Source organism: Phodopus roborovskii, unplaced genomic scaffold (genome assembly GCF_943737965.1).
Source record: "Phodopus roborovskii unplaced genomic scaffold, PHOROB, whole genome shotgun sequence".
Lineage (NCBI taxonomy): Eukaryota > Metazoa > Chordata > Mammalia > Rodentia > Cricetidae > Phodopus > Phodopus roborovskii.
The window spans coordinates 34,628,801-34,645,771 of NW_026126469.1; the positions used below are offsets into that span (position 1 = coordinate 34,628,801).

General features: G+C 40.9%; 1 protein-coding gene across 7 annotated transcripts in view; it reads left to right on the forward strand.

Annotated features, from left to right (window-relative positions):
- Nucleotides 1-452: 452 nt before the first annotated feature.
- Cblb (Cbl proto-oncogene B) overlaps nt 453-16,971 on the forward strand; it is a 173,249-nt gene continuing 156,730 nt past the window's right edge. For 3 of the 7 annotated variants that reach the window (XM_051191601.1, XM_051191605.1, XM_051191608.1), the window contains exons 1-3: nt 454-596; nt 1,843-2,024; nt 14,976-15,226. In XM_051191601.1, coding sequence (XP_051047558.1) covers nt 1,857-2,024; nt 14,976-15,226 — 419 coding nt within the window. In that variant the 5' untranslated portion in view covers nt 454-596; nt 1,843-1,856. Of the gene's footprint in view, nt 597-829; nt 993-1,071; nt 1,170-1,605; nt 1,751-1,842; nt 2,025-14,975; nt 15,227-16,971 lie in introns of those variants that run through there. The other 4 variants (XM_051191606.1, XM_051191602.1, XM_051191604.1 and 1 more) reach the window with 4 other exon arrangements.

Sequence of the window (16,971 nt, forward strand, 5' to 3'; positions counted from 1 at the left end):
CCCTAGGGAGATGAATTTCTTAAGCCTGGGACCCGCCCAGAGCTGAGAAGCACCACTCTGGCAGCGGGTACTCTGTTGCTATGAAACAAAGACTAGGAAGGTGAATGAGGCAGGAAGTCCCGCCTTTTAGCCCCAGTTGGCTTAGACTCCCGCTCGGGGCGCTCACGCCCACCTGCGCACCCCTCATTGGTGAGCTCCCGGGAGGCTTGCCGCTTCTCTCCAGGTCCTTTCCTTGTTCCACTTTTGGTTCAAGGCTGCCCTAGGCCCATTTCCCCACGAGTTCTTCTCCAAGTGGGATGCGGGCGAGCGGGCCTTCCTCTGGGGCCATTGTGTACCGTAGAGGACGTGGACTTGGGGGTAGCGCGGGAGGCGAGTCTCGTCCCACCCATTGGCTCCGCCCGCTGTCTGGCAGCGACCAGGCTCTCAGGATTGGCCCGGCCGCCTGAGGCCCCGCCCTAGCCCCGCCCCGCGCCCTGGTCTCCGGGGATGGCTCAGGGGTGGGGTGGCCAGTGAGTGGTCTCCTCCTCCGGCGGGCGCTGCGGCGGCCTCCCGAGAGTGGCGCGGGACGGCCGGGCGGGCGTGGAGCTGTCTGCACGGTAATTGCCGCGTCCCCGTGTCCCGGTGTCCTGAGATCTCGGTGGCTTCTTCTCCGGAGCGCTCTCTCTTAGGGCGATTCCACAGAGTCCCCGCCCGAGCCACCCCGGCCAGGGCAGCGCGCGCGCGAGTGTGTAGTGGGACCCGCGGTCACGCGTGGCTTAGGAGGGCCGGGGTGACCTGAGGAGAGGAGGGAGCCGGGCTCCCCGAGCTTGGGCGCTGCTTGCTGGCCCGGGAGCTCTGAAGCTGGGCGCGGGCCATCAGGGAGAGGGGACAGCCCTGGCTTCCAGCTGCTGTCGCCACTGCGGGCCTGAGCCAAGTGGGGATTTAAAGAGCAGTCCCCGCCTGGCCGGAGGCCCGGGAGGCAGCGGACTGAGACTGGTCGCAGCTGGTGGGAGGTGCGTGCGACTGGAGCGGGATCGGGCTGGCTGTGGGACTCCGGGGGCAGCTAGGATACTTTATCCCCGCTGCATTCCTGGTCCCTTTCCCAGATCCTCGAGTGGCGGACGAGAGGGGCCCGGGCCGGGAAGGGACACGGGCGTCCCGAAACAAAGCTTTGGATCTTCCTATCCCGGGTAGGCAGACTTGGGGCCACCCGAGAAGTGAACTCCTCTGTGCGTGCCCGCCCTTGCCGGGTTCTCACCGCTTTTTAAGAAAGGGTTGTTTGTTGGTTCGTTTATTTGGCTCTAGGGAAAAACTACTCACCGCAACGCTTTAAAGAACTACTTGTGTGTCCGTGGCTGCTGGTTTTGCCGTGGGGGAAATCCAAGTCCTCCGCCTTTGTTGACAACAGACGTGCCCCTTCTGCTTGTGCGGAGCACTTTGCATTTATGTAATAACTTGGCGAAATCTAACAGCGTGAAGGAGGCTTCTTAGTGAAGCTCCTAACATGAATTCAGGGGTTGCAGCCCTGGTTATTTTGAATCTAGATTACAGCAGAAGGGGGAGGCCTTCTGTTAAAAGTTGTTTTGTTGGTGGTGGCTAGCTGTAGCTGTGTGGAATGCTAGGAGGAGATGCATCCTTAACTTCTACTTTTGTGAAAGCAAGCCTAGCGTTACAGTTCCTAACTTGGAGAACGCTGTTACACCGGGTTACTAAAAAGTTGAATATGGGACCGTCCGTTTTGTCTCATGGTGGCAGAGAATATTATTAGTGGGTATGAGTGAACCTCTTGGGTTCAATTTCCTGTTGGGAAAATACTTTTATATCCAGCTAACTTTTCTTTTTAAAAATCTACCTTACTAAAAGGACTAGGATTCCAGATGGCAAATTCTATGAATGGCAGAAATCCTGGTGGTCGAGGAGGAAACCCCCGCAAAGGTCGAATTTTGGGGATTATTGATGCTATTCAGGATGCAGTTGGACCCCCCAAGCAAGCTGCAGCTGATCGCAGGACTGTGGAGAAGACTTGGAAGCTCATGGACAAAGTGGTGAGTTCACTGCGTGCACATGGCTATCTTTACTCTGAGGCAGTTACTTCACATCCCTTTATACATATGGTTAAGAACCGTCATTGTGGCAGGTCTCTTTGGATTTGTGTTGGCCATTTTTCTCCAACTCTGTGTTTGGAAGAGTTAGATTCAAAGCAAAGACTTCTTTTTCTTTTAACGTTTTGTCTTGCTTCTCAAGGTCCAGAGTTCCTGGATATTATTACTCAGATATCCAGAGTTTTTACCATTGGTTACTTTGGGTGGGCATATGGCTAAAAGCAGTAAGTGAACAAAAGTCTCAGAGGGAGCACATTAGGACAGCCACATGTGTGATGTTGAAGCATCCACTGGGGAAAGAACCAGTGCTTTGCGGAGGAAGAAGTGTTTAGGAGTTTCCATTTTTCTGTGTCAACTCATCATCATTAAAAAAAGGCTTTTTTCTCTCTCTCTTTACTGTTCATGGCATCATCACTCTGATTTCTTGCATCTACTATTCCATTTTGAAGCAGGGAATCTTTTTGGGGTGTGCATTGTTTATTGTGAAAGGAAAATGTGTGTTGGAGGTTGTGTGCGGCTGAGAGTGTCAGAGACATCTGTGGTTTCTGCTTGTTGCTTTTAGATGAACTCTAGTTTCATAAGATGAAACCAAACTGGATGTTGGTTCTCAGAAATGTCCAGTTGAAATGGCAGTGTGGGCACCTCACAGGGCCCTTACTGTAAAGCTAGCTGTCTAAGGAGGCTTGCAAGACAAATGTGATAGCTTACGTCTTTGTACAAATTCATACTTTATGAATTTGAAGCAGTTCGACTATGTTGCATTTTAGACAGTTAAAATATGCTCCTTATTAAGTAAGGATGAGCCAAAGCTTGTTTGAAATCATAGGGTGGCATTTACCTTTGTTTTGGTTTGCTGCTAAAGACAAAATTGGCTAAAAACAAAACAAAACAAAACAAAAAACCCCATGGAATAGTAGAAACAATCCTGGGAGGTGACACTATTAGCTTTATTTTCATGTATCCTTATGGAGGCTCTGGATAAGGCAACTAAAGCATGGGCCTGTCATTGGATGGCCACTGGTATCAAATGGAACACCAGAATCTTTTAACCAGGTGGATAGCCTTAGTTTGGGACTTCCCTGTGACCTATTTAAGCCTCTGCCAATTTTTTTCAAATTGTTATATTAAAGTGCTCCAGACAGAATGATGTCATGATGTCAGAACATTGCAACTTTCTGCTTGGGGTCAGGCTTTGGTTTTAGCCTTGGACACTTAAGAATGAAAAATATGCAGCTGGAAAAACTACATGTATTTGGCAAGCACAATGTGAGCCATCTCCACTTTTCTATAGAGTACGCATTTGAAGGTCATCCTTATTGCTTGAGTCATTAGTTAGTGGTAGGAGAAGAAATTCATGGTTTGTTCCAGTTCTGTCTGTTACATAAGTAGGCAACAAACGGATCAGATTTCACTGAAGAGATAGTCCTTGTTCACATCAGTCCTCGAAATGGTCTGTATTTATATATTTGTAATTGAGGGCTAGGATGTAAAATCAAAAAGATTTATTAAGGAAGTGGTGAGCCATAGTTATTGTCATGTCAGTGAGATAGTAAAAAAAAAAAAGTGGTATTCATAATTTTGTTCTATGACTGGTTGTTTATCTACACAGTAACTGCTTCTAATTACTTCACCATGAATTATAGTCAATGGATGGTTATTTGACAGTTAAACACCTACCAGTGTTTATTTTATTAATCCTTTTGTGAGTTTAAACTTAGCTTGGACAGTTGAGTATGACACACAGGGAACTTTCTTACCCTAAGCCTCTACTTAGTGGGATGTGGGTGCCCATGTTGGCAAAAGTGCGGTAATCTGACTTTCCCTATTCATCTTAATTATTTCTCAAAGATGACAATGTGAATGCATTTGTGGGCTTTGGAGAAAACACACATCCTTTGTCATAATAGTTTGGTGTGTTAATTTCTACTCTTGTCACACAGTAAAAGAAAGGCACTGAAAATTACTAATCCTAATTGGCAAAATGGTATTGAAGGTTGTAGTATAGAAAGAAGTCTCCAACATGGGTTGGTCTTCTCAAGTTTTGACAGTGATGAAAGAAATGGCTCATAATATCAACATTATCTGACTATTTTTCAGGGACTTTATTACTAGTACAAAAATATTATCATTTGAGATATCACTCAGCTTTAGAAAGGTAGCTACAGTAGTATGAGTTTACTTTGTGACCAGCAGAACAGATTCTTTCATGTCTAGTAGCTTGTTAAGCAAAAGTCAGGTGTAAGTATGTTTTCTTTGCAAAGCCTCTTCCCTTGGGGAGGTCTTCAAAATGCTATTTGCAGGTAACTACTAAGCAACATAACTCATTTTAGAGGAGACAGTGAATTAGATTTGGGCTGGACAGTACATAACACGTAAGTTTCATAATTCCTTTCTCTCTAGAACTTAAGATACTCACTAAGAATTCAATTGCAACTAATTGTTCTATTTTCCCAGGGCAGGCTTTCTTTCCAAGGTCACCAAGAATAAGAGAAAGCAATTGCTCCTTGTGTTCTTTGTAAGATGTGTAATGTTTTGTAATCAGTAACACAGAGTTCACATAGTGCATGCACTGAGAAAATGACCAACGGTTGATCCCAAGGCATCCCATTTTCACAGTTTTCTGGTCTTAGCTTTTCCTGTGAGTCTAAGAGACTGACCCTAAACCACCTGATTAGTGGTGTCTCATTGATAAAACTGACAGAACTATTCTTGAGTACACACATAGGTTTAAATACATACAATCAAATATGGAATTTGTTCCAAAATTGTTACAGGCATGGCTTCCTAAACACTTGTTGAGGTTCTATTGTGTGTTAGTAAGTGGTTACTACTGGGGGACACTAGGTAAGACATAACTCTATCCTTAGTCTATAAATCAGGAGGGCAGTATTAAGCTGGACATATGAGTTGGTAATGCCATGGGGTATGAAAAGGACTGGAGTATAGACTCAAAAGAGAGTGGAGGCAGAATAGAGGATACCTACTTCATTCTGGACACTCGTTTTCTGGTTTCTGGATTCTAGCTTTTAGGAAGAGCATTATTGTGCTCCTGTTGGAAATGCTGAAGTGAGGGTAAGGAAATGGTTGCTAATCTGTGTGGTTGGAGTCATAATTTATTAATGTGAGGTTCCTGAGTGTGGTTTGCACGGAGTCTGAGCCAGGTGATGGAAAACAGAAGAAACCATTTTCCTTCTAATAGATGCTAAATGCCCTGAGTGTACATGGATGCTCAGGAAATTAGAAAATAATTAATTGATGCTAAAGAGCAAAGCAAGCTGAGTACCTGCCTATGCCTTTGCCTCTCCATTTATTTGAATTTACATTGGCACGTAAGTGTTAAAAGCACTTAAAAAGTGATGCTGCCAAGTAGCATGTTCCTGCCTTTTACCCATGTCACATCACTTAGACTTGAAATAATTCATTCTCTCTGTGTGTAATTTCACCAGAATGAACTTTGAAGTTTGTCAATCATTGATGCATAGGTTATACATCTAAGTATGTTTTAACGTAATAGTTCTATAGTGTTACTTTTTAAAATTTAAATTCCTGATACATCTGAAAAAGATTCTACAAGCTTTAACATACAGTTCCCCTTCCCCGAGTGGTACTGGGTGTTTTTGCCTTATTTTTTTAATTTACTTTTTTCTTTTGGACAAGAGTACATTAAGTTGCCTAAATTTTGAATTTACTCTTATAGCCCAGACAGGCTTTGAAATTATGGGCCTCCTGCCTCAGCCTTCAGAGTATCTGGGATCACACTACTTCTGGTCTGTATTTTAGGCCAGAATGTTTTGGATGCAAATTCTGTCTGTTGGTTTCCCAAGACCCCAATAAATAATATTGATTTGTATTATGCGTGTGTTTCATTTTTTTTTCTTAAAGTCAGTCATTAGCAGAACCCTGGGCCCTATTAAATCTTGATTGGGTATAATAACACACAACCTGTTGGGACAGTTTTGCTTATCACTGAATTGGATTTTGAATTTGTGCTGACATAATTGGCATGATTCTAAAGTTTACTACTAGTGACACCTAGGAAAAACTTTATTTGCCAAAGTGAAAGTTTTCAAGGGAATCTGCCAAGAGTTAACTTGTCATATCCCTGTGATAGAAAACAGGCATATAATGGAAGCTTTGATTGTTTTTTTTAACTCTTAAAAATATTTTAACACTTAGATTTTCCTTTCTTTCAAACGTTGTTTTATGTTTTGTCAGTTTCCTTACTGATTCCCCCCCACCCCCAAATCCTAGGTATGGTCAGATACCATCAATTGCATCACACAATATATTAAATAAGTGCTATAATATCGTGTAAGTACTGTATCTAGTATGTGATGGAGGTGACTGCTTCTTGCTGGGGGCAGGAAGTTGATGAAGGCTACTTGTCCAAGTGTTCTAGAAGATAGTTTGAACTTGGGGGGTGGTGGAAGGTATTTTTTTATGGGAAGGAATAAAGGCAGATTGTTGAGTAAGAGAGAGTAGAGCAGAAAAGGATGGTAGAAACCTCAAATATCGTCAAAGAATTTGGATTCAGTTTATTTCCTTGGCGTATAATTGCTGAACACTTCTGATAGGGGAGATAAAAACCAAGGCTAGTCTTCCATATATTACTCTACTAACTCTGAAGGTTGGGGTAATGCTAAAGAACAGTGGGGAAAGGGAGAATTAAAACAACGTGGTGAGAAATAATAAAGAACTTAGCTAGAGAATTGCTGGGGCGGGGGGGGGGTTAGCAAGCATGCTGCAGTAGTGGAAGGCATTTGGAAGAAAAGCTGTTGTTCTCTGAGAACTTTGAGGGTTGGAGAATGAAAGAGAAGGTGCAGTGAAAGTGAGTCTTGAGGTTTTCAGCCTAGTTGACTCTGAAGGCAGTGGAGCCCCAAATGAGATGGGGCACAGGAAGGGAAAGGCCAAGCTTGAGGGTTGCTGTGTCTGTTTTGTGTTTTGAGTATGCTCTATGAGAGAGGAATTGATTTTGCAGTCAGAAAACTGGGTATGTAGTTCAGGGAGAATTTGAAACCAGGATGTGTATTTGGTAGATGTGTTCAAAGACATAGCTTCTTAAGCTGTAGCACCACAGAGGATGCAGAGCCTTAGAGTCAGAGACAAAGGCAGAAAACCAGTTATTGGGAGTATGAGGGGGTGTTTATTTAGAGAGAAGAGAAACTTGTCATAGGGTAAGAATGGAAAGGTAGAAAAAGAACAGTTGTGTATTGATTCTGGTCACAAACAGAGAAGAGGCTTTCAGGTTCTTATGAAGCTAAATTTAAGTAGAGAAACTAAACAGAGTAAAAACTTAGGAAGTCATTGGGTTTCCTGATCAGAGCCTATTGTTGATTTTGGCACATTAATTTCACTTGTGATGGAGCCAGATTAGACTATGTATGGAGATTATTTAGTGGGTCTACAACTGTAGCAACAGGAAAAAGAAAAAGAAAGTTGTGATAGCTTGAGGATTTAGTAAGGGTTGAAATTAATTTTAAGGGTTGAAATTAATTTTGTGTGTCTGTCTGTCTTTCTGTCTGTCCGTGCATGAGCAAGGCAGAAATAGAACAAGATATAATGTGTATAAGAAGAAGGAGTAACTGAAGGCATTCTAGATTTAGTATGGAAGGGGAAAGCTGTGTAGATGGAACTAGAAGTGCTGACCTTGGCAGATAGGTATAATTTCCATGTAGGCAAGAGGGAAGTGAGGCACATACAGGGACGTCTTGAATGTGTACATTTCCTGTTAGGTTGGCAAGTAGTTTAAGATATTTGCAATGTTTAAGCCATATCTTAAAGTTGTATATTATAGGTCAGTCTTCTAGCAATGAAGTAGGTAAATAACATGAATATAAATGGAAGCCTATTTCTTTCCTTCACATTAGAGAGTATCTTAAATATATCCCGTTTTGATGATAGTGCTGCCATGACACTTTTATCTGTTCTGTCCCAGCATATTTAAGGCTTATTTTTGAGTATCTTTGTAGGGTGACTTTTTTAAAAAAATATTATTATTAAGGAAAGAAACCTTAGGTAATAGTGGACCAACATGTGTAGCTTAGTGTCTTAGGGTTTCTATTGCTGTGAAGAGATACCATGACTATGGTAACTCATAAAGGAAAGCATTTAATTGGGGCTATCTTAGAGTTTCATGGGTTCAGTCCATTATCTTTATGGCAGCATGCAGGCAGACATGATGTTGGAGAAGGGGCTGAGAGTTCTGCAAGCAGCAGAAGCAACTGTGTTCCACATTGGGCATAGCTTGACCATATGGGACCTCAAAGCTTCACTCCACAGGGACACACTTCCGCTAACAAGCCCACATCTCCCAGTAGTGCCCCTCCCTTTGGGCCAAGCATTCAAACACATAAATCTATGGGAGGCATACCTATTCAAAGTGCCACACTTAGCACGTTAAGATTAAAGCAATTGTTAAACTCAATCCAAGTATTGCATACCCACAATTAAAGTAGTTCTTAGTATTTTATCTGTTCAAAGATAGGTGAGTTTATCGCCTGATTTCTTTTCTTGAGAGTCTCTAGCTTTGAAAAAAATTACAAGAGTCTATGTAAGGTGACAAAAATAATGGCCTGTCTTTAGTCTTATTCCTGTAGGAAACACTCCAGACTCTTTAAGGATTTCATGTAGCATGAAAGGTTTTTGCCAGCTGAAAGAACTCTTGAAAAGAAAGGAAAAGATTATGTCATGGTTTTGATCAGAGTAGCCAGAGCCACTATCTTATTATGCTTTTATAAATGTCTCCACAGACTTTGCCTTGTTGTGATAGAATATAAAGTATAGAGAGGAGAAGAAGAACTAAAAAGAAATGAGAGGTGGATTAATAATGGGCGTTAGGCACTGGGCATTGGGCATTGTGCTGAGTACTTCACTTTTTTTTTTTTTTTTAATTCAAAAATTATGAAAACCACTGAGACTTCAGTGAAGCACACTGCCCCAGAATGATCTTTCCCTGACAGGAGGTAAATCAAGCTTGTGTTTACTATTTATATTTGGTACTACCAAACAGGTTTATTCAGTGTGGATGTTTGATATGTATTTTTTTTTTTTTTTCTGAGAAGCCTTAACTCTTCTTTCTTGTTTTCTTCTTTCTATCTTGTTGGTGAAATGTTATAGACACAGTTTTCATGTTACTAGGAAACACAGTCTCCCAGCAAAGTCCCTGATCCTCTGACCCTTACACTCATTCTGCCTTCTCTCCTGCAACGATCCCTAAGTCTTAGGTGTGCAAGTGTTTTGTGACTGTATCCATTGGAAGTTGACAGGTGACAAACTGTCAGCCCCCAAAAGATACATATGTGTATCATTATATGGACTCAACACATTATATTTAGGAATATGTATGTATAAACAAATACATGCTTACATACAGTGTAACAACTGGTGAAGAAAGATGTTATGAATTTGGAGAATGGAGATGGGTATATGGGAGGGTTTGCAGGGAGGAAAGGGAAGTGAGAAATGTAATTAAAATATCATAAATACAATGAGAGACAGAGAGAGGGAAGGAGGGAGGGAGGAAAGAGAGAGAGAGAGAGAGAGAAAGAGAGAGAGAGCATTATTGGGGTTTAGTTTAACTTAGTGGTAGTAGAATGTTAGGTAAGCTTGAATGCCACCCTGGGTCCAGTCTTCAGCACCACACATGTAAACACAGCATACATACTTGGTTTGGAGATTAAGTGATTTGGTACAGTATTATTGGGTGTTCCATGAGTTGAAGTATGCTTTGAATTGAAACTTACAGTATAGACACAGTTGCTTTCCATTTCCATTTGTTCTTGTAAAACTTCTTTCCTAGGTTTAGAGCTGGTTTCAACATAATTTGCAAGCTATGCTAGCTAATCTAAAACCTCTTTATTGCTTTTTGGCTGTGAATTTTCATTAAGACACAGCCAAAAAACTTTAAATGTCAGAACATTCCAAGAATAATTAATAGCTTGCAAGTTTTTTTTTTTATAGCTGTAATAAATTCTGGTTTTATATTTGTGCCCTTGCTTTGATATAGTTGAAAATGTCTAATGGTATGATAAAATATGTGTGTTTATTAAAACATATAAAGTATGTATATTCTGAACAATGAATTTATGTATTTCAGCCAACATGGACTATATGAACACAGATTCCCCTTCAACATCTTAAGTAGGATTAAATGCAAGCATCAGTTTTGTGCTGCTGTAGAGTGTCTGATCCTTTCCTCTTGCTACTGAGAAGTAGCCCTTAGCAGGTTGCATTTCCATGTTTTAAGACTGCAATGTCATAACGAGAAAGTTGCTTTTAGTGATTTTCAAGTTTTTTAAAGACTCCTTTTTAAAAGTCCAAAAAACCCTTGGGTCAGTGCCTCTAATGGCATTTTCAGCCTAATTCTAAACCAGATTTTTCTTTCTTTTCTGGCTCAAAAGAAGAGCGACCTTGTTAACCAGTTCTTTTAGTTATTAGTCAGTGCCCTAAAATGTCCTTCATTGCATAGCATAACTTGGGTTTGTTTGTTTGTTTGTTTATTTATTTATTGTGAAAGCTCGTTTGTATAGCCACCGACTTTCCTTGTAGGTACAGCCTAGGTATTTCTAGAAAAGCTTTAACCTTGTGGTAAACTTCATATCCCCATTCTCCCCCTTAATACACTGTTTTTTTTAGCAAAGCTATTTTTCTTTCCCTGGCTTTGTAGTTCCCTGTTCATAGCAAGCTCTTAATAAATATTTATCGACTGGAATTGAATTTGAGCTGCTGAGAAGTCACAGTCTTGGGGTAGGGTTATTCATTTTGGGCAGGAGCGGTCCTAAGTCAACTGAGTTTAGTAGTCCAGCTGATGAACTGCTCAGCTCCAGCAGGTCTACCTTCTCCCGTGCAAACATTGAAGACAGGGTGGCCTTCCGACCCCTGATGCAACACAGATCCCAGCCCCTTTCAGGTCTTCTGTACTGTGTATGCAACAGCCTTCCTGTGTTCCCTCCCTTTTGCACAACTGCATGAATCCCTGTCTTTATCCAGGCGTCTCTTAAGCCTTTCCATAATGATTCACCTGGAATATTCCTTTCTGCAAATTTAGGCATGCTTTTCTTGATGCTCTTGGGAATATGCCTTAGCTGCTGTTTTTCTCTTCTAGAGCTTTGTTCATACATCGTCACACCACAGTTCTGAATTCTTTAACTCTTTCTTACACCACCAGCTTTTCCCTCTAGAAAACTCCAGAAGGACATGTCTGTGACTTAATCCTTTGTCTTCCCCTCTGGCCCAAACAGTGCCTGGCATGTATACTTACTTTCTTTGAATAACAAATGGTCCTTGAAGTTCATGTCAATTTACAAATGGAATAAAATAAAAGTGGAAACGAGTGTAGAAGGATATCATTAATTATATGCCTAATTCTAATTCAGTTGTGATATAGTTTGGAAGATGCAGGGGCCCGAGGTTCACAAGATGCAAGCTCTTGTGTTGAATTGATGGTTTTTAAATTGTCCCTTAATCTTTGTAGTTCTTAGCTTTTTAAATCTAGTAATGAATGGATTGGATGAGATTTTTACTAAGATCCCTTCCAGCAAGTATCACATTGCTCCTAAGTTAATTATATAGAACAAGGTCTCGTTTGCCAGACTCCTTAAGGCAGGAAGTATGTTCTACTCACCCTTAATTTCCTGGCATATAGCTCAGTACCTGGTATATGGAAGTTATTCAGAGGGTTTTGTCCTTTAATCAAGCAGTGTGTTTTCCACATGAAGTTACAGTTAAAAAAAAAAAAGTGAGAAAAATGTCATGTAAAGAATAGTGAATTAGATATCCACAAAATGGAAAAGAATCTACTAAAAAGCAATTAATTGGAATGTCTAAAAAATATGTGGTATTTTTCATCAAGTAGTTAACAACCAAAGCAATGGAACAAATGAATTTGAAGCTGCCCTGTCCTCTCTTTACAAGTTAATAATTTATCAATCTGTGACGTTTTACAAGGACATGCTGCTTATATTCAGTTGTGTCTATTGTAAGAGCTTGAAATTCATGTGTGCTCATGGTAGCTTTCGAGAATTGAAAAATGGGAGCTGATAAAATGTGGCTCAGTGGGTAAAGATGCTTGTAGTTAAGCAGATAACCTAAATTCTATCTCTGCACCCACAAGGTGAGAGCAAAGTACTGGTTCTATCAAGTTGTTCTCTGACTTCCGCACACAAGCCATTGCACGCACGCGCAAGCACATCATTGCACATTCATACTGTGAGTGTGTGTGTTGTGTATAGTAAAAAATCAACAAATAATTAAAAAGCTGTGTCCTGGTGTAAATCATTGACATATGACCCATGGTCCTGGCAGTGAACTTCCTCTTTGTTATCTGGCAAGTTCTGTCAGCCCTTTTACTCTACAAAGGCTTGATATTATTTAATAAGGGAGATTTCATCTGTCCCTTGCCAAGAAATCTCTTGAGGATTAAGGTAGTGTTCTTATATTTAAATTAAGCCCTTACCCCTGGGTTGTTAATTGTATACCTATAGAACTCAATTATCTCAATTATGAAAATTAAGCAAATTATATAGTCAAACTATTTACACAAAGTGTGGTGTGTATGTGTGTATGTGTATACAATGATTTTTTTTTCAGTCAATTAAACCTGTTTATTTATTAGTTGTATACTATGTGCTAAAATCTTCTGTCTTCGGAAGTGTACACAGTAGGAGAAAATATTAAGTGTATTACTGTGAAAATTGGTGTTTTTAAAGGTTGATGCTTGACAGTTTAAGTCAGAGTTTTCATATATATATATATTTGAGCTGGGTGTGGTGGGACACACCTTTAATCCCAGCATTCCAGAGGTAGAGACAGGAGGATCTCTGTGAGTTCAAGGCCAGCCTGGTCTACAAATCAAGGTCCAGGACAGCCAGGGCTGTTACATAGAGAAACCCTGTCTCAGAAACAAGCAAGCAAGCAAGCAAGCAAACAAACAAACAAATCCATGTGTGTGTGTGTGTGTATGTGTGTGTGTGTGTGTGTGTGTGTGTGTGTGTGTGTGTTCAGAAACAGGTATATGTTTTGTGAAACCTGAAACCATTATTATTTGGAGGGTCCCTACTATATAAGCTTAATTAGGAAGGTGAATTTTCTTTAGAGTAAAAGAAACAAACGAACAAACGAATTGAAAATTTAAGGCTCCCAAGACTGGAGGTGTTGATGAACATGTCTCCCATGCCACGTCTTGCTCTTAGTCTCTCCTGTTACCCACATGCTCTTCCTAGCCTGGCTTCCAAGAGGCCATTTGGAGAGATTATTAGAGTGCATTTCCCTGCCCCCATGGCAGGATGGTCAGTTCTATGATACTCGTGTGTTCCAGAAGTCATACTTAAAAAAAAAAAATGCTCTGTTCATGAAAATTATGTATCTTTAAGGTTTATGGCACAATGTTTTGGTGTACCTGTGAAGGGAAAGAGGCACTCCAGTGACTCTAGTGGAATGAGGGACCGTGTCCGCTTTGTTTCGCAGTGAACATTTACTGTAGCAAGGTGATACTGCAGCTGTGGGCCCTGCACTTTCTGTTAGATCTCTAGACTTGGTCATCTTCCTGCCCTGCTCTGTGTGCCCTTTGACCTACTTTCCCCACGTTTTCTTCTCCTCGTTCTTTATAGCTATTCTTCAACTTGTTTCTACTTATTTCACTTCTTCAGTTTTAGATTCTGTACATAAATGAGATCACACAGTATTTTTCTCGGTCTGGTTTATTTCAGACTGCCAACCATAATTTTACTATTTATGGAAGTGACTGTATGCCTTGCATATAAACCCTCTAAGCCCATACTAAATGTCTCTCCAACTCAGCTTCCTATCAGACAGGTTCTAGACATGTCCTTTGGCCACTCCACTGCCACCCAAATGTGAGGTTCAGTTTGATGAGAAGGAAGATGACAGGATTGTTAATTTATTGCTTTTAAAATACCTTGTTCCAAAATCTTTACACAAACCAAAACCTTGCACAAAACCTAGAAGAACATGTATCTGAGGGACTCCGGGCAGGCCTTGTGCTACAGTGACTTAACAGATCCTCCTGCGGGTGGGCATGTCACGAGTGCTGCTCTCACACCTTAGTAAAGCATTATGCAATTAATTCCCAGGGATCTTCTTAAAATGCACAAATTAGTGTGTCCCCCAATACACTAGTCATAGGAACAGACTGAAGAGGCTTTTTTTTTTTTTTTTTTTTTTAAATGGCTAAGTCCTATTAACATGTGGAAACAAATGCAATGTAGATTTGAATGGCCACTTCTTTTTTTTTTTTTTTTTTTTTTTTTTTTCTGGTAGAAAGTGTTTTCAGTTCTGCAGGCAGCACTTACTCTTGAATGCTCCAGTGACTGGGCGGCACCTGGTGCAATGACTGAATGATATACGTCACATGTTTGTAGGCCTGGTAGAAACTGAGGGGGAAAGACTTGTTTAGACCTGACACCTGTTTAACTGCTGAGTAGCTCTGTTGTTAATGTTAAAAATTCTCCTTGGGGTTCAGAAACAATGAATCAAAATATTAATTAAAAAATTTTGATAGCCATGAATTTAATTGAGAAATAAAATCCATCGGTTGCCAGCTTTCACTAAAAAGGAGAATATTGGCTGTATAATGGCGATCACTGAGCAGGATACTGGAGTTGTGTTAAATTCTATCATTGCGACATTGTAGAAAAGAAAATCAAGGTGTCCAGAGTTGAAATGAGGATGAGATAAAGGAAAGCTGTGTGGCATAAGAGAATAGGATTTGGTTATTGTTAGAGAAAGGTATTTGTTGCTGCTTTGTAAACTGATTCAGTAATTCAGAGCACAGATTACACTGTGTAAACGAAAGGGACATGGCTCTATCCACTTATCATTTTTCTATGAGGGAAAATACTACAGTTCCCATAAAATATTTTCTTTCTTTGTTTTTAGGTAAGACTGTGCCAAAACCCCAAACTCCAGTTGAAAAATAGCCCACCATATATACTTGACATTTTACCTGATACATATCAGCACTTACGACTTATATTGAGTAAATATGATGACAACCAGAAGCTTGTTCAACTGAGCGAGAACGAGTATTTTAAAATCTACATTGACAGTCTAATGAAGAAGTCAAAGCGAGCTATCCGGCTCTTTAAGGAAGGCAAGGAGAGAATGTATGAAGAACAGTCGCAGGACAGGTAAGCACACTTGACATATCTGCTGTTCATTATTTCCTGTTGTTTATGTTGCTTTTTATCTGAGAGTGAGCAGAAATGCAATGCCCATGTTTGGGGGACTATGTCATTTCCTTGTGTATTTACTTTTCACATTATATAAGTTTAGGTGGAAAGCAGCACCTGAGTCAATGTTCTTGCTTTTCTATAGACCACTGTTGATAGAGTAGTTTAGTTTCACAGGAAGACCACTCACATTAGTTCATCCTCCTTCCTCCTAGGCAAGTAGTCTTATCTAGTTTGTGTCTTTTGTATGGATTTTCTTTAAGACATAGGAACAAGCCTCTCTTCTACCCAGATAGGCCACTGACAGAACAAGGCAACAATTCCACCTAAGTCCAACTTGGTCAACCAGTGTGATTACTGGGGTTATGTGTAGAAGCTGAGTGATAGCAACCATGAGAGCATTAATGTGAAGTCCCACCCTAGCGTGGGTGATTGATCTGAAGCTATTTTATTATCACCCTATCTTCAATTAACCTTCCTCTTCCTATAAGCCCCCTCCTTGACTCCCTGTGCCAAGAACCATGGGTCTAGAAGGCAGGAGAGGGTGGCAGGTGGACTATCAGGTGAGCAGCCACGAGCCTGATAAGTCATCTACTTCATTGTATGAGAAAATGTCAAAAAGCTCTATTTCTATGAATGTAGCTATCACGATATGCTTTTTTCTATTTTGTTGCCATCACTGTGGCATCAAGGTTTTCTGTAGATCATCTTAGCATATCTACTGTGTGACAGATTTGGTCACGCTCAGCCTTGAGACTGGAGCTTCAACCATAATACTGTCTTTGCATTAGTGTGGACACAGCATTGTCAACAGATCAGTATTGATCACTTTGTATTTGGGGCTACTGTTATCTACCCATACTTTAAAAAACAAAACAAAAAAACCAAACCTCTCTTATGTATCCCAGGATGGCATTGGTGTTTTGCCTGCCTGTCTGTGTGAAGTTGTGGGACAGCCTGGAACTATAGTTATAGGTAGTTGTGAGCTACTATATGGGGTGCTGGGAATTAAACCTGGGTCCTCTAGAAAAGCAGTCAGTGCTCTTAAGTGCAGAGCTTCTCCCATGCCCACAGACTCAGACTTTCTATGCAGTCATGCCTTGCCTTGAACTCTTGATCCCCCTGCCTCCACTTTCTGATGCTACCAGGACATATCACTCTGACTTTTCCAGTCCTTGTGAGCTCTGCTGGATGAGTTCAGACACACAAAACGTAGTGTAGAAGAGAGAGGATGAGTTGGGGCAGTAGCCAAAGTAATCATTATGCCAGCCTACATTCTTAGGTAGACTTTATATTAATTAGTTCTCCAAGTTTCTAGAAATGATGGTTTTTTTGATGGGAGTTTGACAGATGGTTGACATGCCCAGTTAAGGGGTGGGGAGAAATAACAGGTTGTCCTTTCTTTACCAGAAATTTTCCTATCTATATAGTAGTCATAGGATCATAAGGTTTTATTGACTGTTTAGAATGTCTCGTCTCCACTTGTGTCACATTCTTTGGACCAGTTAAGTCCTCCAATTGCATTTCTGGTGTTCAAGCTGCTGATTTTGAGAGAGGAATCTCTCCTCTGTAACCTTCCAATCTGCCAATAGCTAAGTATTTACGTAAAACGGGACACTGGGCACTGGGTACCTATAGCCAGTGCCTTTTTTTGTTTGTTCTTTTTGAGAGGTTTCTCTATATAATAGTTCTGGCTGTCCTGA